The sequence below is a fragment of the Callithrix jacchus genome, chromosome 5, assembly GCF_049354715.1.
Source record: "Callithrix jacchus isolate 240 chromosome 5, calJac240_pri, whole genome shotgun sequence".
Lineage (NCBI taxonomy): Eukaryota > Metazoa > Chordata > Mammalia > Primates > Cebidae > Callithrix > Callithrix jacchus.
In genome coordinates, this window is record NC_133506.1 from 67,150,598 (window position 1) to 67,173,352 (window position 22,755).

At 50.3% G+C, this 22,755-nt stretch overlaps 2 protein-coding genes across 6 annotated transcripts in view; both read right to left on the reverse strand.

Moving 5' to 3' along the window:
• Positions 1-22,755, reverse strand: part of TRPV1 (transient receptor potential cation channel subfamily V member 1) — a 68,722-nt gene that overhangs the window by 33,860 nt on the left and 12,107 nt on the right. For 2 of the 4 annotated variants that reach the window (XM_078372499.1, XM_078372498.1), the window contains exon 1: positions 2,694-2,817. The gene's annotated coding sequence lies outside the window, so the exon portion shown is untranslated. Of the gene's footprint in view, positions 1-2,693; positions 2,818-6,146; positions 6,655-9,577; positions 9,779-14,119; positions 14,296-16,432; positions 16,586-17,135; positions 17,320-22,755 lie in introns of those variants that run through there. The other 2 variants (XM_054255632.2, XM_054255631.2) reach the window with 2 other exon arrangements.
• SHPK (sedoheptulokinase) overlaps positions 4,719-22,755 on the reverse strand; it is a 30,144-nt gene continuing 12,107 nt past the window's right edge. Inside the window, exons 3-8 of one of the 2 annotated variants that reach the window (XR_008481445.2) lie at positions 17,136-17,319; positions 16,433-16,585; positions 14,120-14,295; positions 9,578-9,778; positions 6,147-6,887; positions 4,719-5,042 (exon numbers count right to left, since the gene is read on the reverse strand). Coding sequence is in view for 1 of the 2 variants with exons in the window: in XM_002747835.6 (XP_002747881.2) it covers positions 6,478-6,887; positions 9,578-9,778; positions 14,120-14,295; positions 16,433-16,585; positions 17,136-17,319 (1,124 nt within the window). In the remaining variant the exon portion in view is untranslated. Of the gene's footprint in view, positions 6,888-9,577; positions 9,779-14,119; positions 14,296-16,432; positions 16,586-17,135; positions 17,320-22,755 lie in introns of both variants that reach the window. The other variant, XM_002747835.6, reaches the window with a different exon arrangement.

The window sequence follows — 22,755 nt, forward strand, 5'->3', positions numbered from 1 at the left end:
GAACACCTGCCCTACCTGCCGTACTGGGCTTTTCTGGGATTAGTAAGGAGAGTGGGTGTGAATGGGCTCTGAGTCTGGCAAAGCTCTAGGCAGGCTTGAGAGACTATTGTTCTCATCTTCATTACTTCAGCATGAGGACCACATCTGCTGACTGCTGAGCTGTATCCGGCCATTAGCTCAAAGTTATGACTAATTGTTTTTTAATGAAAAAAACAAGGTTTGCTGAATGTTTGATGAGTCACGCAAGTGAGCCTTTCTATGTCAAGGGCTGTCTCACTTCAAACCGTGACTGAGGGGAGAGGGCAGGTGGGCAGGTGGGCCCCTCTTTCCCGAGGGCCCGCCAGGTGCTCTGCAGATCCTCTGGCAGAGCAGTGGGGGGAACAGGGTGGTCTCTGAGCTCAAGGAGCCCAAGACAGACGGGAAAGGAAGACCTGCACAGGCTGTCTCTGACACTAGGCAGGGCAGGGCACCCTGTAACAGGCACAGGCCAGGGGCTCCCGGGCCAAGAGGCCATAACAAAGGGTGAGCGGGGTCTTGGCTTCCCCTGAAGCTGGTAGATGTGCCACCAGGAAGACCTGTGCCGTGGGTACACGGCCTTTGGGCTGCGCCTCAGACAAGGGGAAGGACTTTCCCCTGCGAGGAGGACATGCCAAACATGGGCCTTGGCAGAGGACGCCTAACAGGCACCTGCTCTCATGGAGCTTTCACTCCACTTCAGAGGAAGAGAAAGCTAAGCCAGGCGTGCTGGTTCACGCCTGGAATCCCAGCATTTTGGGAGGGTGAGGTGGGCGGATCACCTGAGGTCAGGAGTTTGAGACCAGTCTGGCTAACATGGTGAAACCCCATCTCTACTAAAAATACCAAAAGATTAGCCAGGTGTGGTGGCGCATGCCTATAATCCTAGCTACTCAGGAGGCTGGGGCAGGAGAATCGCTTGAACCTGGGCAGCAGGGATTGCAGTGAGCTGAGCTCACGCCACTGCACTCCAGCCTAGGGGACACAGCAAGACTCTGTCTCAAAAAAAAGGAGGAAGAGGGGGAAGAAGAAGAGAAAAATAGAGAAGATGAAAGCCACATACACAGGATATGGACAGAGTCCAGGACCAGAGGCCAGGAGTGTGTGGCAGGGGAAGGAGGGGCTGGTGGGCTGTAGGCCCCTCCCCTGCCCTGAACTGAGTCTGTCTCTTCAGGCGTTTTGCAGCTGGCTGCCTCCTGGAACGCCTGTCCTCCAATACAGTGTCCGCACCCTCAGCTCTTCCTCAAAGGCCCCAGTCCTCCAAACCCCGCTGTCTAAAAGAGACAGTCCAAAACCCTCAGCCTGGCATGCAAGACTGTTCAGAGTGTGGCCAGCACTTCCAGCCAAAACGCCCATCAACATCCTTTCATTCACCCTATGACCAAGTTACACCAATCTGTCACACCCTGGAAATGACAATCATTTTAATGTAAATGCATTTACCTAGCCTGACCCCTCTGCCTAGATGCTAAAGAGTGGGCTCTGGGATTTGAATCCTAGCACTGTGACCTCAGGTAATTTACTTAACTTTGTGTATCAGTTTTTCCATCTGTAAAATGGGAATAACGCTACCCACCTTGTAGGATTATTACCAAGATTAAGTGAGGCTGGGTGAGGTGGCTCACGCCTATAATCCCAACACTTTGGGAGGCCGAGGTGGGTGGATCACTTGAGGCCAGAAGTTCAAGACCAGCCGAGGCAACATGGCAAAAGCCCGTCTCTACTAAAAATACAAAAAATTAGCTGGGTGTGGTGCTGCGTGCCTGTAATCCCAGCTACTGGCAGGTTGAGGCATGAGAATCATTTGCGCCCAGGAGGCGGAGGCTGCAGTGAGCCGAGATCGTGCCACTTGCACTCCAGCCTGACAGAGTAAGACTCTGTCTCAAAAAACAAAAAGATGAAATCAAACAAGTAAAGTTTAGATCAGATCCCAGTACACAGCAGTTTCTCAAAAAAATGCGAATTGTCATAAGTAACCGTGGATGGAAACTCTGGGAGGTTAAGTTCAATGTCACCTGTGTAGGGAATGAATTTCTCCTCGGCCTCTGGAAGCGCTAGGAGTCCAGGCGGGAGCTAACTTGCCCGACCCAAAGGTGTATTTCTCAGTCCCACTGCATGTCCCTCGTTGGTGGGTGAGGGCTCTGCAGCCTGCCATCCTCACTCAGGGCCCCAGGCTGACAGAGCTGCTGTTCTCTGGGGCACTGCCAGTCACTCGTGGCAAAGGAGCGTGGCAAATAACTCACCGGCTCCTAAAGACTTCTGCCAGGAGTGACCCGCGTTCCCTGTCACACGCCACTGGCCGAAGTGGGTCAGGAGGGAAAGTGCAGCCCTGCCGTGGGCTCTGAACATCGGGATACAGGTGGCCAGCACTGGGGCCAGCTCACCACTTCAGGAGCGAGCTGGCCTCAAACCACCTACTGGGACCTCCTGGGAAGGAGGGCGGAAGCGGCAAGTGGTTGTGACTTTAGGCTGCTGCACTCATCCCCACCCAGACGAGGCTCCAGGCTGCAGGCAATGGAAGCAGCACCCGAAGTCTGTCCACTGACAAGCACAGACCCTCCAAAGCTGTTCTCAGAAGCAGAGTGGACACACAGTCTGGAAAGGGGACAGAGTTCTGGGGCCACCCCAGACACAAGGCTGGGCTGCCTGAGCATGCCAGCTGTCCATCAGTTCCTAACCTTACATTCGCAGGCTCCATCACAGCATGCTGGGCAGCCGAGGCAGCTGCCCTGAGGTCAGAGGGCCTGGCTTCTCCCAGCAGACAGGACTCTCTCTCATGCGCCTTCCTCGGGGGCTCCAGTGACGACGTCTTAAACTCATTCTGGCTGAGAGAAGAATTACAGTAGCAGGCTGGGCGTGGGGGCTCATGTCTGTAATCCCAGCACTATGAAAGGCTAAGGTGGGTGGATCACCTGAGGTCAGGAGTTTGAGACCAGCGTGGCCAACACGGTGAAACCTTGTCTCTACTAAAAATACACACATTAGTCGGGTGTGATGGCAGATGCCTGTAATCCCAGCTACTCAGGAGGCTGAGGCAGGAGAATCGCTTGAGCTTGGAAGGAGATTGCAGTGAGCTGGGATTGCACCACTGTACTCCAGCCCGGGTGACAGAGCAAGATTCTGTCTGGAAAAAAAAAAAAAAAAAAAAAAGGTGGAGGGACCTTCCCTTTTGGTTTTGGAATCTCCCTCTCCTCTGTCTCTGTACAGGGGAGCTAAAAGGAAAAAAGAAAATCCAGTAGCCCTCTGTTATCCACAGGGGATGTGTCCAAGATCCTCCACAGATGCCTAAAACCAATAGTATTGGATCCTGTATATGCCATGTTTTTTTCATACATAGATATTGCTAATTTAACTTATAAATTAGGCACAGTAAGAGATTTAACAACAATAAAGTAAAACAATTTGTGTTTTTGAGACAGAATCTCGCTCTGTCACCCAGGCTGGAGTGCAGTGGTGCAATCTCAGCTCACTGCAACCTCCACCTCCCAGGTTCAAGCAGTTCTTGAGCCTCAGCCTCCCAAGAAGCTGGGGTTACAGGTGCCTGCCACCATGACAGGCTAACTTTTGTATTTTTAGTAGAGACGGGGTTTCACCACATTGGCCAGGTTGGTTTCAAACTGCTGACCTCAGTTGTGACCCACCCGCCTCAGCCTCCCAAAGTGCTGGGATTACAGGCGTGAGTCACCATGCCCAGCCAAAGTAGAGCAGTTTTAACAAGACAGTGTAATAAAAGTTATCACACACTGTGAATGTAACTTTTGCAGTTTGAGGTGTGACAGCAAAACTGGCATGAGACCAGGCGTGGTAGCTCCGCCTGTAATTCTAGTACTTTGGGAGACGGGTGGATCACCTGAGGTCAGGAGTTCGAGACCAGCCTGGCCAACATGGTCAAATCTGCGTCTCTACTAAAAATACAAAAAATTAGCCAGGTATGGTGGCAGGTGCCTGTAATCTCAGCTACTCAGAAGGCTGAGGCAGGAGGATTGCTTGAGCCTAGGAGGCAGAGGTTGCAGTGAGCTGAGATTATGCCACTGCACTCCAGCCTGGGCAGCAAAGCCAGACTGTGTCTCAAAAACAAACAAACAAAACAAAACTAGCATGAATTTCTGTTTCCTTACAATTTCACGGATAGAAGATTCAGCACATGACTTTTTTCTTCCCACCTTTTCACTTAAGGGAAGCTCCTTACAGCTTCTCCTTGGCATATCTGAAGAGCTGGCATCACTATTCTGGTGCTTTGGGGCCCTTATGAAGTAAAAGAAGAGTGACCTGAACACAAGCACTGTGATGCCAGAACGGGCGATCTGCTGAGCAGGTGTCCGTGGCATGGATGTGCTGGACACAGGGATGGTTCGTCTCGGACAACACAGCAGACATTCTGTCCCACTGCTCAGAACGACACACGGTGGAAAACATGGGAACTGTTTCAGGAATTTTCTATTTAATATTATCAGACGGTGGTTGACCATGGATAACAGAACCCGTGGAAAGTGACACTGAGGATCTGGGGGGACTACTGTGTACAACTTTCCAGGGTAATTGGCAGGCGTCTGTCTGGTAGGACACCATGGCAAGCTTTTCTCAGGATGACCTACGAATGCTCCCCCAGAGCATCTCAACCTCCCAAACCAAGCTCTGGCTGCAGCATAGTCTTCCCAAAGCAGAGGTGTGTGTTTTATTTAAGGCACAAGACTCTGGAAGAATGGGCTTTTATATTTTATTTTGTTTATTTATTTTTGAGATGGAGTCTTGCTCTGTTACCCAGGCTGGAGTGCAGTGGTGCCATCTCAGCTCACAACCTGTGCCTCCTGGGTTCAAGTGATTCTCCTGCCTCAGCCTCCCGAGTAGCTGGGTCTACAGATGCCGTCACCACACCCAGCTTTGCTGTTTTGAGATAGTGTCTTCCTCTGTCACCCAGGCTGGAATGCAGTGGTGCAAACCTCTGCCTCTGGGGTTCAAGTGATTCTCCTCCTCAGCCTCCAGAGTGGCTGGGATTGCAGGTGCACACCACCACGCCCAGCTAATTTCTGTATTTTTAGTAGAGACAGGGTTTCACCATGTTGGTCAGGCTGGTCTAGAACTCCTGACCTCGTGATCTGCCCGCCTCAGCCTCCCAAAGTGTTGGGATTACAGGCAGGTGCCACCTCGCTCAGCCAAGAATGGGCTTTAGTACCTGACATTCAGTCAGCATGATCAGGCATTTTGCTCTCATCTCAGAGCTTCCAGATGATCACATAATTTATAATATGACACTTATAAAAAGACAATATGTTTCATACCTGTGATGGATAGTGAGAGAAAGAGGGAATATGACTGTTTCCCAAACTCATGGTTGCCTGGGTGCCTCTGGACCAGGCCTGCCTGAGCCTGGGCTCCTTTGGGGGTCTGGGAGTAGATGCGGCAAAGGTGGCCTCCTCCTGGAAGCTACCCCACAGCCATCCCTGTCAATCACAGGAAGGCTTACGCTGCTCTGGGACCCTACAGGAATGCTGACTCACGCATGTTTCTGCTGAGCCAGGAACACACAATGGGCCTGCAAAGCCCACACCAAGGGAAGGAGAGCCTAGGCCTATGGGATACAGGGTTCTCTTTGGATAAAGCACCTGCCCCATCTGGCAGGAGTCTGCCTGGCTGCATCCCTTCCTGTGAAGGCTTCTGGGGCAGGCAGGAGCAAAAGTACACCTGCCCAGCCACGCTCCCGGAAATCAGTCCTGCTGGTGCCTCGTCAGGCTCTTGGGAATGACGTGCCAGAGCGGTGTGGGCTGGACAGCATCGGTGCCCCTTGCTGCTCATGCCATCCGCCTCGCCTTCTCTGCAACCTGCCTTCCTGGCAGTTGTGCTATGAAGACCTGGGCAGCGCAGGGGCGGCAGGCTTTCCAGCCCAGCATACAGCCCCGCACTGTCTTCTGAGCCAGCTGCTGCACCACGCCTGGCTCACTCTCTGCCCCTGCTTAGCATCTGTGGCCAGGGGAGGATGAGACTAGGAAAGGGGCCTCTGGTCACATGGCACGTTCCAGGAGAGAAGCAACTTTTCCAGAAGTGCATGTGATTTCAGGTCTCCAAAAACAATCATCCAAAGCAGGGCATGGGGCAGGTCTTTTCTCACTTGGGGCCACGGCCACCAGACTCACCTTTATCTGCTCTCTGCAGCTGAGCCACAGATGAGCCTGCTGACCAGGAGGCTGGCTGCTGTGCTCTCACACTCTCTCTCCCACACTGACATTTGCAAGTAGCTCCCAGTGGGTCTCTTTCGGAAGGCACTAATTTGGGATCTGGCTGATGGCTTCTGGCTGCATTGTTAGAGTATGTCCTGAAGGTATGTTCTTGGTCAAGATGGGACAACAGGTGCTGCTTAAAAGCTGTCCACTGAACTATGCAGGGAAAGGATGACCCACAGATGGTGTCAGGAATGTGAATCAGGTAAAATTCGCAGCAGTCCTTTGGTGAACGCATTTGCTTTCTCTAAGATTCCTTCTGGCTGAGGTTTCTCTGGAGCATGACCAGAGCTGCCCCGACAGCTGCATCCACATCCTGCCCAAAGAACATAGGCAAAGGGAAAGCCCTCTGCACCTCCTGCTTCAGCACCTCGTTCCTGGACAGCGCACTCCCACTCCCCACCACGCGCTGCACGCCCCACTCCTGCAGCTGCCGCACGGGAAGCATGGAGAGCATATTCTGAACAATGCCTCGGCACAGGGCCCGGGTCACATGCCCCAGGGAGAGGTCAGGGGAGATTCTGGTCACTGAGGCCAGCTGGTCCGGCAGATGCCTCTCCCCCAGCACTGTTGGGGTGATGGTCAGGTGGGTGTCTGTCTGCTGCATAGCTGCCTGGATGATGTGGGAATATACTGTGGATTCTTCCACCTCCAGGCCTGCCGGAGACAGGGAAGATCTGTGTTAGCTAACGCAACCCCCTTGATGCAGGCAGAGGTGGTACAGAATTCCCACAGGGCGAGAAGGGGCTCCCTTGCTGCTTCTCCCCACACTGCAGCTGGTGGTTCTGGGCTCAGGGACTCCTACAGCCAGGCTAGCTGTACTCTGCCCTGGATCCCCGCTAGCCATCTAAGTGCAGACCCCAGCCAGATGTCATGGTGAGGTCTCCTAAGTGCTGCTGTGAGCCCTAACTGTATCCCAGGCTTCCTAACCAACGGGACCAAATGCATGTACTGATTAATAACTATCATCATGGATGCTATAGCGTCATTACCAGCATTAGAAATCCCAGGATTCCAGACCAGTCACTGGGCCACCCATGTAACGTGCACAGGGCACCCGAACCACAGGGAGAAGGGATGTGTTGACCATCCTGCGATTCGCTTTTCAGTGTCAAGCCAGAATCCCAGTCGGAGTTTTCTCCCTGACACCATGTTAGCATTGCATTCTTTTTTGTTGCTTTTTTCTGAGACTTGCTCTGTTGCCCAGGCTGCAGTGCAGTGGCACATATCCTATCAGCTCACTACAACCTCTGTCGCCCAGATTCGAGCGATTTTCCTGCCTCAGTCGCCCATGTAGCTGGGACTACATGCATACATCACCACACCTGGCCGATTTTTGCATTTCTAGTAGAGACAAGGTTTTATCACATTGGCAAGGCTGATCTCAAACTCTTGACTTCAAGTGATCTACCCGCCTCAGCCTCCCAAAGTACTGTGTTTACAGGAGTGAACCACCAACCCTGGCCAGCCAGCTCTGCATTTTTAAAACAAATTAAAAAAAAAAAAAAAAAGGCCGGGTGTGTTGGCTCACATCTGTAATCCCAGCACTTCGGGAGGCCGAGGCAGGCAGATCACTTGAGGTCAGGCATTCCAGACCAGCCTGGACAACATGGTGAAACCCCATCTCTACTAAAAATGCAAAAATCACAGGTGCAATCCCAGCTACTTGGGAAACTGAGGCAGGAGAATCACCTGAACCCACGGAGCGGAGGTTGCAGTGAGCCGTGATCACGCCACTGCACTACAGCCTGGGCGACAGAGCAAGACTCTGTCTCAAAAAATTAAAAAATAAAAATAAAGCATTCCTGAGGAGATCCCAGCCAAGGAGGCAGAATGCCCCCAGCAATCCTGACGTCCCTGGCCAGCCCGAAGGGACTGACGTCACTCAGGAACACCTCTGCACGAGCAGTCCCAGCTCTCCACGTACTGCCTGGACCCTGCCTTCCATTCTGTTTTCCACCATCCTCTGACTTTGATGTAACCATCGCATCTGATGGCCATGACTTACTAGACCTGAATAGAAACTTCATTTCTAGCTTAGGTGCTGCCAAAGGGAACGTCTCCTGGAAGAGGGAGATTACATATCTCACCTGGTCCCCAGCTTACAGTGGTTCAACTTTGTTTTTCGATGTTACAATGGAGTGAAAGCCACATGCATTCAGCAGAAATCGGACTTCCAGTAGCCATAAACCACCGTGTTTCTCACTTTGTACAGTGGCCAACATGTTATATGAGATACTTGACATTTTGTTATAAAATCGGCTCTGTACTAGGTGATTTTGCCCAATTGTAGGTTCATGTAAGTGTTCCGAGCACATTTAGGGTAGACTAGACTGAGCGATGATGTTCATAGGGTAGGTGCATTCAATGCATTTTCAACTTAGGATAATTTCCCTTGCAATTCACTTATAACGGACGTAGCAGGATACAAGCCCCTTGAGCTGTTGAGTGTTCTAACCCACGGGCTTAGAACCATAAGACATGGAGCTAGGAAAACGCAGAAGGGAAGGGACTTGCCAGGGATAAATAATGACTCTAGGACACAGCAGGGAACCAAGGCCACTCTCCTGGGTTCCACTCCACACTGTGCTTCTTTAAGAAATGCCGGCTGGGTGCAGTGGCTCACACCTGTAATCCCAGCACTTTGGGAGGCCAAGGCAGGTGGATCACCTGAGGTCAGCAGTTCAAGAGCAGCCTGGCCAACATGGAGAAACCCCGTCTCTACTAAAAATACAAAAATTAGCTGGGTATTATGGCGCACGCCTGTAATCCCAGATACTCGGGAGGCTGAGGCAGGAGAATTGCTTGAACCCAGGAGATAGAGATTGCAGTGAGCTGAGATCACGCCACTGCACTCCAGCCTGGGTGACAGAGTGAGATTCCATCTCAAAAAAAAAAAAAAAAAAAAAGGAAAGAGAGAAATGTCTACATCACACTTACTAGGGGTCAGAATTAGCTGGATATAAGTGCATTGTAGGTAAAATAAGAACCATTGTAAGTCGAGAAGCATCTGTACATGCAGAGCAGAGAAAACCCCATAAATTCTACCCCAGGAATAAGAGAAGGGAGCAGGGAGGGTGGAGGAAAGCCAGGGAGACTGAGGTGAGGGTATACAGTCAAGGCTCACATACAGAGTGCCTGACCCAAAGAAGAGAGGAGGTGACGGCAGCTCAGAGGATGAGAGGACAGTGGCTGCAAGCTCAGATCCCAAAGGACGGGAGAAACACACCAGGGCCTGCCAGGGCCTGCCACCTGAATGTGGAGGCTGAAACCGCACATGAAGCTCTGAGACCTGCCATGTAGAAAGGACAGGCAGAGAGCACAGTGCTATATGGGCCACACCTTACCTAGATCTGCTGTCCACTGAATCAGCATGTGAACAAACATGGCTAGCACGTTGCCCCCATTGAGGGATGCGGCCACCCCCAGGTAGGTCCCGTCGAAGTATGGGAAGTAGGCCACTGGGGCCGCAGGGTCGGGAGTCTGCGCAGGCTGGAATCCCGAAGGCATGGAGGCTGCCAGCTGAACCGAGGTGCTGATGTTGAGAACTGGGGTCCAGAGAGAGCAGAGCTTAGGCTTGTCCGGCTGACTCAGAGGTCACAAGTCACAGTTTGGCAGTGAGAGAAGCTGGGGGTTTTAAAAATATGTCCAGGTGGCCGGGCATGGTGGCTGGGCGTGGTGGCTCACACCTGTAATCCCAGCACTTTGGGAGGCCAAGGTGGGTGGATCACCTGAGGTCAGGAGTTCAAGACCAGCCTGACCAACATGGAGAAAACCCATCTCTACTAAAAATACAAAATTAGGCATGGTGAGCATGGTGGCTCATGCCTGCAATCTCAGCTACTAAAAAAATATGTCCACGGTGGGTTGAAGGGCAAGGTGTTGAAGAGATGTTGATCAAAGGAGATATATATATACATGTTTGTTTGTTTGTTTTAACAGAGTCTCACTCTGTCACCCAGGCTGGAGTGCAATAGAGCCATCTCGGCTCACTGCAACTTCCTCCTCCTGGGTTCAAATTATCATCCTGCCTCAGCCTCCCAAGCAGCTGGAATTACAGGCACCTGCCACCACATCTGACTAATTTTGTATTTTTAGTAGAGATGGTGTTTCACCATGTTGGCCAGGCTGGTCTCAAACTTCTAACCTCAGGTGATCCGCCTGCCTCAGCTTCCCAAAGTGCTGGGATTACAGGTGTGAGCCACCACACCCGGCCCGAAAGTACCCTCTTAACACCTTCCCTGTCACCAGCGGGGGGAAATCTGGACCCAGCACCGAGCCTGGGGACTGTTTCAGCAATGCCTTCTCCATTTCTCATGAGACCTAGCTAAAAAGCCTGCTTTTCTCAATCTGTTTAGGGGCCAGAGTTCAGCATCCAAGTTTCACACCTACTCAGGGTCAAAAGCAAGGAGGGCAAAAACAAGCCTCAGAAAGCCAATAACTTTTGCTCTCTGCCACGTCAAGCTTCTTACCATGACTATAAACCAGAAGCAGCATGCCCTCTACTGTCCCCTCAGGTGGAAGGGATAACACTTTTCACTTTCACATTTTGTAGCATTTATCTGTGCTGTTTGAAAAATTCTAATGGCTGGGCACCATGGCTCACACCTGTCATCCCAGCACTTTGGAAGGCCGAGGCGGGTGGATCACCTGAGGTCAGGAGTTTGAGACCAGTCTGACCAATATGGCGAAATCCCACCTCTACTGAAAATACAAAAATTACTCAGGTGTGGCGGCGTGTACCTGCCAGTCCCAGCTACTTGGGAGGCTGAGGCAGGAGAATCACTTGAACCCAGGAGGCGTAGGTTGCAGTCAGCCGAGATCACACCACTGCACTCCAGACTGGGCGACAGAGTGACGCTCCATCTCAGAAAAAAAGAAAAGAAAAGAAAAAATTCTAAGCAGGAAGCCATTAGACAGAGGTGGCACTAGTACCATCCATTCCTGTGTGAACAAACCAAAGCCCAGAGTAAAAAGTAAAATGAACCTGGAAACTACACCAGTCAGAAACCAGCAACTAACCTTTAACTAGGAATTTTTCACTCTCACCGGTCAAAATGGTTTTCTCTGCCTGGCTTCTGCAGACACTTTATGAAAATCTTCCCTCAGGCCCTTTTCAGTGGGTAGTCTAATGCTACACCTGATTCATGAGTCACTGAAGGCTCAAATAAACTTCGTAAAATTTAAAGGTACTTAAGTTTTTCCTTTTGCTCTGTCACCCAGGCTGGAGTGCAGTGGTGTGAGCTCAGCTCACTGCAACTTGTGCCTTTCAGGTTCAAGCGAATCTCCTGTCCCAGCCTTTGGAGTAGCTGGGATTATAGGCACACATCACCACGTCCAGCTAATTTTTGTATTTTTAGTAGAGACAAGGTTTCACCATGTTGGCCAGGCTAGTCTCGATCTCCTGGCCTCAGGTGATCCGCCCACCTCAGTCTCCCAAAGTGCTGGGATTACAGGTGTGAGCCACCTCGCCTGGTCAAGTTTTCATTTAACCAGATTTGAAGCCACCCATCTAGCACGTGATGACCTCTGGAAGCAATAGGCAAACAGCCACAGGCACCCACTGAGCCGCTTTACTCCCCGCTTCTTGCTGCACATGTGGAGGTCATCCCCAGTAAGCCCTCTTGGACATACGAACTCCACAACTTGTGTAAGTTCACCGAGTTATTTGGGCATTTTAAAATCTGGACTGGATCTGGTAGTCATGACAGAAACTTTAGGTGTCTGACTGGGTCAGACAGAAACTAAATTGGGTTTAATAAAAGACCTCCAAGCCGGGTGCGGTGGCTCACGCCTGTAATCCCAGCACTTTCAGAGGCCGAGGCGGGTGGATCACGAGGTCAAGAGATCGAGACCATCCTGGTCAACATGGTGAAACCCCGTCTCTACTAAAAATACAAAAAAATTAGCTGGGCATGGTGGCGCGTGCCTGTAATCCCAGCGACTCAGGAGGCTGAGGCAGGAGAATTGCCTGAACCCAGGAGGCGGAGGTTGTGGTGAGCCGAGATCGCGCCATTGCACTCCAGCCTGGGTAACGAGCGAAACTCCGTCTCAAAAAATAAATAAATAAAAGACCTCCAGTAGAAGAGGTTCCAGGAAGACGGAAAATAATGGGTTTATTTAAATTCAGGGAGTCAGAACATTTGCAGATAAATGAGTGAATCTTCCCAAAAATAATTTGGAATTCTGATGCCACAATAAGGAAGTTTTAACCTAAACAAACAAATTCCAGACAGCTCAGAAACGATGGGATATATTTTTGATTGGCATGTAAAGGTTTCTAACCTCTCTTTCTACCTTCCTCTGCCTACACTGAATCTGCTGACATGTTTGCTTGTTTACCTCCTACCCAAAGTCAAAAAAATAAAAAAAATTTTAAAAAAAGGAGAAGTAGGTAACTGTTAATAAAAGTCAGGCTCTCAGATTAATCAGATCTGCTTTTTAAGCATTCTTATGCCTTGGTCAAAATCTTGAGCTCAGAGCAATAATAAAATATATCCCTGTTTGGCACAGAAAATGTTTTGCCTTGCTTCTGTAACTACTTTATGAAAATTTCCCCTCTTGCCTCTCCTGACAGAGTACTAGTGGTCTGGTACTACCCTGATTCACAAATCACTGAATCTTCAAATAGATTCTTTAAAATGTAAATGTACTTAAGTTTTTCTTTATCCAATGCTCAATCCTTTTTAGCTATGTGTATATACCACATTTAAAAATTCATTCATCGCTGGGCGCAGTGGTTCATGCCTGTAATCCCAGCACTTTGGGAGGCCGAGGCAGGTGGATCACGAGGTCAAGAGATCGAGACCATCCTGGTCAACATGGTGAAACCCCATCTCTCCTAAAAATACAAAAATTAACTGGATGTGGTGGTGCGTGCCTACAGTCCCAACTACTCAGGAGGCTAAAGCAGGAGATTCACTTGAGTCGGGGAGGCAGAGGTTGCGGTGAGCCGAGATCATGCCAGTGCACTCCAGCCTGGTGACACAGTGAGACTCCGTTTCAAAAAAAAAATTATATAGCATTCACACGTCAGTGTCTATGAACAATGCTTTATGGGAAAAGAGCTACCCCTGTTCATTTACATATCGTCTATGGCTGTTTTTGAACTCCAACTGCAGAGCTGAGCATTTCCAACAGTGTCTGCATGATCCACAAGGCACGGTGGCTCACACCTGTAATCCCAGCATTTTGGGAGGCCAAGGTGGGTGGATCACAAGGTCAGGAGTTCGAGACCAGCCTGGTCAATATGGTGAAACCCCATCTCTACTAAAAATATAAAAATCAGCCTGGTGTGGTGGTATGTACCTGTAATCCCAGCTACTCGGGAGGCTGAGGCAGGAGAACTGCTTAAACCTGGAAGGTGGAGGCTGCAGTGGGCCACCACTGCACTCCAGCCTGGGCGACAGAGACTCCATCTCAAAAAGAAACAAATATATATGTTCTGCCCTTTAAAGAGCCAACCCCTGCCCTAAACACTGCTGCCTCTACCTCACCATGATTCCCTTACCACGAATACAGAAAATATTCTGCACTTTTAATCAGATCCAACAAACACACAGTAACCAAAACCTCATTGGCTCATCTGTTTTCTAGGGCACAGTCACACAGAAAGCAGACAGCTAGAAGCAGCCGTTTTCCTCCCCCTGCCCCAGGAAGGTCAGCACAGATGGCCAGCGCTCAGGGACAGAGCTTGTCCTGCTGGCCTGTGAGCTCCCTCAACAGAGGATCTGACCTGCAAGGAGGAGAGTGCTTTTCATCTTTATAGAATAATGAACTCCAGCAGGATGCCAAGGCTGCTAAGCTCTGCGTGCCCTGCAGACTCGCACAGAGCTGGTGGTTAGGAGGCGGCAGGGTAAGTCTGAGGACAGAACAAAAGAGCAACTTACCTGCATCTGTCCTCTGGGCCATGCAGGAATAGACAGAGGCCTGTAAATCACCCAAGGCCACGCCCACCTTCGTCCCCTTTGGGATTTCAAACCACACTCGGGTAGTTCTGCCTGCCACACTGCCAGGCTTGGCAATGTCTGGGAGCAGGTGGACAGGAAAACCCGAGCTCCTCAGTCTGTGAAACAAAAGTGGACACACACATCCACCCACACTTAGGTTTCTGGAGTTTAGGGCTTCCTTCCTCTTCCTTCCCTCCCTCCCTTCCCTTCCTCCCTCGCTTCCTTCTTCCCTCCCTTCCTTCCTCTCTCCCTTCCCTCCCTCCCTCCCTTCCTTCCCTTTTCTTTCCTTCCTTCCTCCCTCCCTCCCTTCCTTCCTTTCCTTCCTTCCCTCCCTCCCTTTTCTTCCTTCCCTCCTTCCTTCCTTCATTTTCTTTCCTTCTTTCTTTTTTATTTTTTTGAGACAGAGTCTTGCTCTGTTGCCAGGCTGCAGTACAGTGGTGCAATCTTAGCTCACTGCAACCTCCATCTCCCAGGTTCAAGCAATTCTCCTGCTGCAGCCTCACTAGTAGCTGGGATTACAGGTACATACCACCACACCCAGACACATTTTTTTTTGAGACAGTTTCGTTCTTGTTGCCCACACTGAAGTGCATTGGTGCGATCTCAGCTCACTGCAACCTCTGCCTCCCAAGTAGCTGGGATTACAGGCACCCACCATCATGCCCAGTTAATTTTTGTATTTTTAGTACAGATGAGGTTTCACCATGTTGGCCAGGCTGGTTTCGAACTCCTGACCTCAGGTGATCCACCTGCTTTGGCCTCCCAAAGTGCTGGGATTACAGGTGTGAGCCATCGCGCCCGGCTCCTTCTTTTTTTGAGACAGGGGTCTCCCTGTTACCCAGGCTGGAGTGGAGTGGTATGATCACTGCTCACTGCAGCCTCAACCTCCCAGGCTCAAGCAATCCTCCCACCTCAGCCTCCCTCAACCTCCCAGGCTCAAGCAATCCTCCCACCTCAGCCTCCCTCACCCTCTCAGGCTCAAGCAATCCTCCCACCTCAGCCTCCCTCAACCTCCCAGGCTCAAGCGATCCTCCCACCTCAGCCTCCCAAGCAGCTGGGCTCACAGGCGTACGCCACCACACCCAGCTGCTTTCTTTTTTGTTGTTGTTTGTTTCCAGGAAATTCTACAAGGGAAAGTGCTTGTAGAAGGACGTATGTGGGTGAAGGGAGGACAGAATCCAGCGCGTCACCAGCAGCTTCTCTGGCTTTTTTAAAACCATGATCTTAGGCTTTATAAATAGAGTACACTGGCTTTCACAAGCTTAGGATTCACCGCCCAGGAAAGAAAACAAACACCATACACAGTGATGGAGTCAGCCTCCTGTGTTCGAAGGGGAACTCAAAATGTCTGCAAAGGAGGCAGCCCGAGGCTCAGCGCAGCTGGGTGGTTAGCACAGTCCAAACCAAAGCCGGCCCCAGCAAGCTCCTGAGTATCAGATGCATTCATCACTCGGGTTAGTGAACAGGGGGCTGTGGATTTCACAAAATGTTCTGGGAGGTCCTTTACCTGAACTAACAGGGCTGTTTTATTTCAGAGCTCATATTTGGGCCTGAAGGAAGTGGGCTTACAGGGCACTGGACTTCTGTACCTGAAAAGGCAAATGATGCTTTAAAAAGAACTTAACAGGCATCCCTCAAGCCTACTGTATCTAATTCTTTTTTCTTTTTTTTTTGAGATGGCGTCTTACTCTATTGCCCAGGCTGAAGTGCAGTGGTGTGATCTTGGCTCACTATAACCTCTGCCTCCCAGGTTCAAGCAATTCTCCTGCCTAGTGGTGTGCACCACCATGCCCAGCTAATTTTTGCATTTTTAGTAGAGATGGGGTTTCACCATGTTGCCCAGGCTGGTCTTGAACTGCTGACCTCAGGTGATCCACCCACCTCAGCCTCCCAAAGTGCTGGGATGACAGGCGTGAGCCACTGTGCCCGGCCCTCTAATTTTAAATATTAAAGAGTGAAAGCTGTACTCTGAAATCTACAGACTGGGCCCAGGGTCACAGAGGAGAGCCCCCCAGAGCCTGGGCAGCTGTGGAGGAGCAGGACAGCATGGCTAGAGCCCCTGCCCCCGGCTCAGGGCTTCGCGGACACTGGCCCACCCGTGCCCTGTGAGTGGAACAGGTTAGGGGCGCCGGGCTGTGGTCCCGGCCTCTAGGAAGCCCCCACCACGCCCAGATGGGAGAGCTCCCACTGAAGCACTGGCTCTGGGATTGCTCTTCAGACTGGAGCAGGATGAGCAGCCTACGAGATACTCACATCTCCACGTTCCAGCTTTGGCTCTGGGTGTTGAAATAGCCCCAGCTGGCTGCATTCTGATCGGACATCAGGGGTCTTGGCAAGCCACACAGCATGGCAACCAAATAGTCGTGGACGGTCCCGGCTGCGTCGTAGGGCTTCAGAAACTCTGGGCTGTTTTTTAAACCAGAAACAACACAACAGGGTATAACATGAACTCGGAAGCATGTGCCACGCCTTGCTGTGGGCAGCCGGGACTGGACGTGGCATGGCGGAGGCAGCCACAACCCCACATGCTATGGCTCATATATAGCCGGGTCCCTAGGATTGGGACCTCCTGGCTGCTCCAAGCAAAGCCAACCCGAGTCAGTCCCAGGGGAAGGGCCTCAGAGGAGGAAGGGGCAAGCCTAGGAAAGCAGACACCAGCCTCCCCCACAGGCCTGAGCACACTGCGAACTCACCCTGTGACCCTCAGCAAGTCACCTGCCCCCTCTGTCCCCTCATTTCCCCATCTGGGTGGGAACTGGATAAGCAACAGAGAACGCTCTGCAAAAGGATGCGGCTCTGGACCCAGTCCAGGTCCAGGCCGTGGTCCAGCTCGCCATCGAGCCAGGCCACATACACCACGGTGCAGCCCAGCTGGCGGGGTGATGCCCATGCAGCCCCAGCCCATTCTCACTCTCCTGGAAACCCAGCGCCAGAGTCAAGGTGCAGTTGTCCGTACCAATTCTTCAAAAGCCAGAAGATGGTTGCACAGCCAAAGCCTGTGGCCACACTGAGATGAGACTTGGGCTGGGGCAGAGAGGCCAGGAACTCGCTGCTACAGCGGCCATCCTGCCAGGTGATCAGGTGGCTAACAGCTCCGGGTGCCAACACAGGGCTGATCCCTCCCTCGGTCCATTCACAGCCTGGAACAAAAGAGATGACCAAAGATGGAAAAAAAGCGCCGCACGGCCTGGTTGCTGCTCTGCTGGCGAGTTACAAAACACGTGCTAATCGTCCTAGGATATGCCTGGTGTACCTGTGGGTACTTGGCTCAACCACATAATGACTGTGGGACCCTAGGCATGTCTCATGTTCCCTCCGTTTGTCCCACTTGTCTGTTTTTCTTCTTTTTTTGAAGTTGATATCATATTTCGCCACATCCCATAAGAGAAGACATTTGGCTGGGCATGGTGGCTCACGCCTGTAATCTCAGCTACTTGGGAGGACGAGGCAGGAGAATCACTTGATCTTGGGAGGCGGAGGTTGCAGTGAGCCAAGATCGTGCCACTGCACTCCAGCCTGGGCAATAAGAGCAAAAAAAAAAAAAAAAAAGAAGAAAAAAAGAAAAAAGTACCTTTAAACTCTGTCAAAAAAAATAAAGAGAGAAGACATTTGGTACAATCTCAAGTCCCCTGGTCTCTGTCTTTCCAACCCTCATCATGACATTATTTAGACTTCCTTCTACTTGATTACCAGTAAATTTTCTCTTTTCTTTAGGTCTTAGCTGATTGATATTTATTTATTCTTTAGACATAGTCTCGCTGTGTTGCCCAGCACAATTTTGGCTCACTGCAACCTCCATCTCCCAGGTTCAAGCAATTCCGTGCCTCAGCCTCCTGAGTAGCTGAGACTACAGGCCCATGCCACCACACCTGGCTAATTTTTTGGATTTTTAGTAGAGAGGGAGTTTCACCATGCTGCCCAGGCTGGTCTTAAACTCCTGAGCTCAGGCAGTTCACCTGCCTCAGCCTCTCAAAGAGCTAGGATTACAGGCGTGAGCCACTGTGCCTGGCCCCTGATAGATTTTTAGACATCAAAATTGACTTTTAAAAAATCTGACCATCTCTACTTCATTTGTCTTGTGACATCCTCTGGATTTTTCTGTGCTCTCATCCAGCTATTTTGCCCAAGGCTGACTTCAGTGTCAGTCTTTCTGGGCAGTGTCTGAAGGTTCAGGTGCCTTTAAATATTTTTCATGAAACATTTTTAAATGCCAATTTGATTAGCTATAACAGTCTGGTTCTAAGTTCCTTCCCTTCAATGCTTAAAAGCACTAATTTGGGGCTGGGCGCGGTGACTCATGTCTGTAATCCCAGCACTTTGAGAGGCCAAGGCGGGTAGGTCTTGAGGTCAGGAATTCAAGACCAGCCTGACCAACATGGTGAAACCCTGTCTCTACTTAAAAAAAAAAAAATACAAATTAGCCGGGCATTGCTAGTACGTGCCTGTAATCCCAGCTACTCAGGAGGCTGAGGCAGGAGAATCGCTTGAACCCAGGGAGGCGGAGGTTGCAGTGAGCCGAGATCATGCCACTGTGCTCCAGCCTGGGTGACAAAGCAAGACTCCATCCCCCCCCACCGAAAAGAAGCACTATTTGTGGTCGATTGTCACAAATTCCTCATTATTCCTCCCATTAAGAGGTGGCATCTGAATCCTCTTTCCTTGAACACAGAATCCCTTTGGTGACGTGCTTGACCAAGAGAATGTGGAGGCAGTGATGTCTTGGGACTCCCAAGGCTAGTCACAGGAAGTATTGCAGCTCCCATCCAAGTCTCTTACACAACTCTCTGGGGTAATCAGCCTCCAAGTAAGAAGTGCACCTACGCACTGGGCACAGAGGCTTATGCCTGTAATCGCAGCACTTTGGGAGGCCAAGGCGGGCAGATCACGAGGTCAGGAGTTCGAGACCAGCCTGGTCAACATAGTGAAACCCCGTCTCTACTAAAAATACAAAAATTAAAGAAGAAAAAAGAATACAAAAATTAGTCAGCATGGTGGTATACGCCTGTAGTACCAGCTACTCAGGAGGCTGAGGCAGGAGAATCACTTGAACCCAGGAGACGGAGGTTGCAGTGAGCCGAGATCACACCATTGCACTCCAGCCTGGGTAACAGAGTGAGACTCTGTCTAATCATAAAAAAAAAAAAAAAGGAATTGCAACTACCCAGAAGCTGGGGAAAAAGCAGTTGGCAGACCGTTTCCAGATGAGCCCAGCCTCCAGCCTTCCCCACCAAGGTACGAGACATTGAGGAAAGTCACCATGAGCCCCTGACCAGTCTGTCCACCAGAGGAACACTAACAAGCCACTTCCATCCACCACCTCCATGTAGAAGCAGCAGTGGGCTGAGCCCTGCCCAATCCCTGACCCAAAAACTCATGAGATACAATCGGTGCTTTCTGCTTTCAGTCACTAAGTTGGAGGTGGTTTGTTATGTCACAGCTGGTCTTCAAAACACTACTCCAGGCCAGGCGCCGTGGCTCACGCCTATAATCCCAGCACTTTGGGAGGCCAAAGCGAGCGGATCACCTGAGGTCAGGAGTTCGAGACCAGCCTGGCCAACATTGTAAAACCCCATCTCTACTAAAAATACAAACATTAGCCAGGCATGATGGTGCCTGTAATCCCAGCTACTCAGGAGGGTGAGGTGGGAGAATCGCTTGAACCCGGGAGGCAGAGGTTGCAGTGAGCTGAGACCACACACCACTGCATTCCAGCCTGGGCAACAGAGTGAGACTCTGTCTCAAAAAAAAAAAAAAAGAAAGAAAGAAAGAAAGAAAAGAAAAGAAAAGAAAAAAACGACATTGTCTTTTCACATGGAGTGTTGCCGTTGGAAAAAAAAAAATCTAACGTCAGTCTGCTCCTTCTTTCATATGGGATCTGATCTTTTGCTCTGCGAGCTTTCAGAATTCTGTCTTTGAAACCCTTAACTGTTCACCAGAATATATGTCGCTGTGAAGTTTTCCTTATCTCCTCTTTGGCATGCCATAGGCCTTTTCAGGCAGGGGCATTCCATCTTACTTTGTCAATTATAGAAAATTTTTCCCCATTATTTATTCACAGATTTCCTCCTCTCCATTTTTATTTTTCCTTTTCTGGTCTCCTATTATTTAGATGCGTCCTCAGTATCTCTTAGCTCATAGGGCACAGTGGCTCACAGCTGTAATCCCAGCACTTTGGGAGGCCAAGGCGGGTGGATCACTTGAGGCCAGGAGTTCGAGATCAGCCTGGCCAACATGGTGAAACCCTGTCTCTACTAAAAATACAAATACTATCTGGGCCTAGTGGTGGGTGCCTGTGATCCTAGCTACTCAGGAGGCTGAGGCAGGAGAATCACTTGAACCCAGGAGGTGGAGGTTGCAGTGAGCCAAGATGGCGCCACTGCACTCCGGCCTGGGCAACAGAGTGATTCTCCACCTCAAAAAAAATCTCGTAGCTCTTCTTTTTTATTTTCTACTTCTTTGTCCCTTCCTTTTTCCTTCTGAGAGATTTCCTCAATCTGATCTTTCATTCTCTAGCTTGTTTTGAAGTTTTATCCATTCTGCTATCAACCCATTATCTTATTTCAGTTATATTTTCATATCTAATATTTGTGTTATGTTCTTTTTGTTTTCTTTTGTTCTGTCCTTGCTGATATCTTCCTCTAATATCATTTAGTGTATCTAGAAAGTTTTAAATTTTTAGTGTGTCCATTCTTTTTGGGTTTTGTTTTTTTGTACACGTAGTTTCACTCTGGCACCCAGGCTAGAATACAGTGTCATGATCTCAGCTCACTGCAACCTCTGCCTCTCGGGTTCAAGCAATTCTCATGCCTCAGCCTCCTGAGTAACTGGGATTACAGGCACTCGCCACCATGCCTGGCTAATTTTATACAAATATATTTATTATTATTATTTGTATTTTTAGTAGGGACGGGGTTTCATCATGTTGGCCAGACTGGTCATGTGACCCACCCACCTCAGCCTCCCAAAGTGCTGGGATTACAGGCATGAGCCACTGCACCCGGCCTAGTGTATCTATTCTAACAGTTCTGCTTCTGACAGAATCTCCAGCAAATATCCAGCACAATTATTTTCCTTGTGCTCTTCAAATGCCCTGTTATCCAGGCCTGTGAACTCGTTCTTCCTGGGAACACTGGCTACCCAGGAATATTGGTAATATAAATGGCCAGGCCTCAGTTCCTATCGACCTCTGTGGCTGGGAAGGACAGATAGGACCACAGGTAAAGCCAGTTCATCCACCCCCACAGGTTTCTTCTCTGCCCCCCAAGGACAAACAATGTGAAGAGGACCCTTAAGTCACAGGTCATCGGTCCTAGAATTTGAAGGGGACACCTGCTTTTCTCCACTGCCTTGATTACTGAAGATAGCTGAGCTCCTGTGGGCCGGGGGCGGGAGGTGGTGGTGGCGGCGGGGGAGTGGGGAGAACAGGCACTGCAGGCACTACAGCCATGGCGAGCCAGGAGACCAGTGGTTCCCTCCCAGGTTACCCTCCTGCAGGCCAAGCTGGCTCTCCTCTTGCCCCACACCCAACCCATCAACCCACACATACCAGCTCGAAAAAGCCCCATCACCCCAGGATTTCTCACAGTGCTCTCCCCTTTCTTGGTGTTTTTCTCTTACAATTCCCCTAAAACTGATCTTGGGGGCAAGAGCTGGCAGTCACGCTTATTTAGCATCTTGGTGGCAATTGTGGCAAGTGCATCCAGAGGTAGGACGCACTTACAACTCTATTCCCCTGATCCTGGCGGCTCTGCATATGTGTTTTTGTTGTTTGTTTTTTGAGACCAAGTTTTGCTCTTGTCACCCAGGCTGGAGTGCAATGGCAACATCTCGACTCACTGCAACCTCTGCCTCCTGGGTTCAAGCGATTCTCCTGCCTCAGCCTCCTGAGTAGCTGGGATTACAGGTGGGTGCCACCACGCCCAGCTAATTTTGTATTTTTAGTAGAGATGGGGTTTCTCCATGTTGGTCAGGCTGGTCTCAAACTCCTGACCTCAGGCGATCCACCGCCTCGGCCTCCGAAAGTGCTGGGATGACAGGTGTGAGCCATTGTGCCCAGCCTACCTGCCTCTGTGTGTTCATGTCACTCTTGAGCTAGCAGCAGGCAGAAGAGTTAGAGTTAGTTAGGGTTAAGGGTGTGTGCTGTGTGTTGTGTGTATTAAATGAGTTAACACACACAAAGCATCTAGAATAGTACGTGGCACACAGTGAGTGCTCAATAAATGTTAGTGATGATGATGATGGTGATAAACCCACAGCTTCTTAACTCTGTGCATGGTCTCAATGCTTTTCTGGAAGCCTGTGAGGAAGAGAATCTATCCCCTTACATATATTTTGTTCTCTCTTCTCAAACAAGGAATGTTTGCCACACCTTGATGCAACAGAAGCATAACAACTGCCGCAAAATAGCAAAACAATGTTGTCATCAATTACCAGTCCAGAGAAGTCAGCAGCAACTGAGAGTATCCCAGATCGCATGGGAGGAGATGAACATCTGGCTTCTGCTGCAGAATGGCGCCTGCCAAGAAGCGAAGCAGGGCATGTACCCTAGAAAGCCATTTCATGGCTGTGTCTGATCT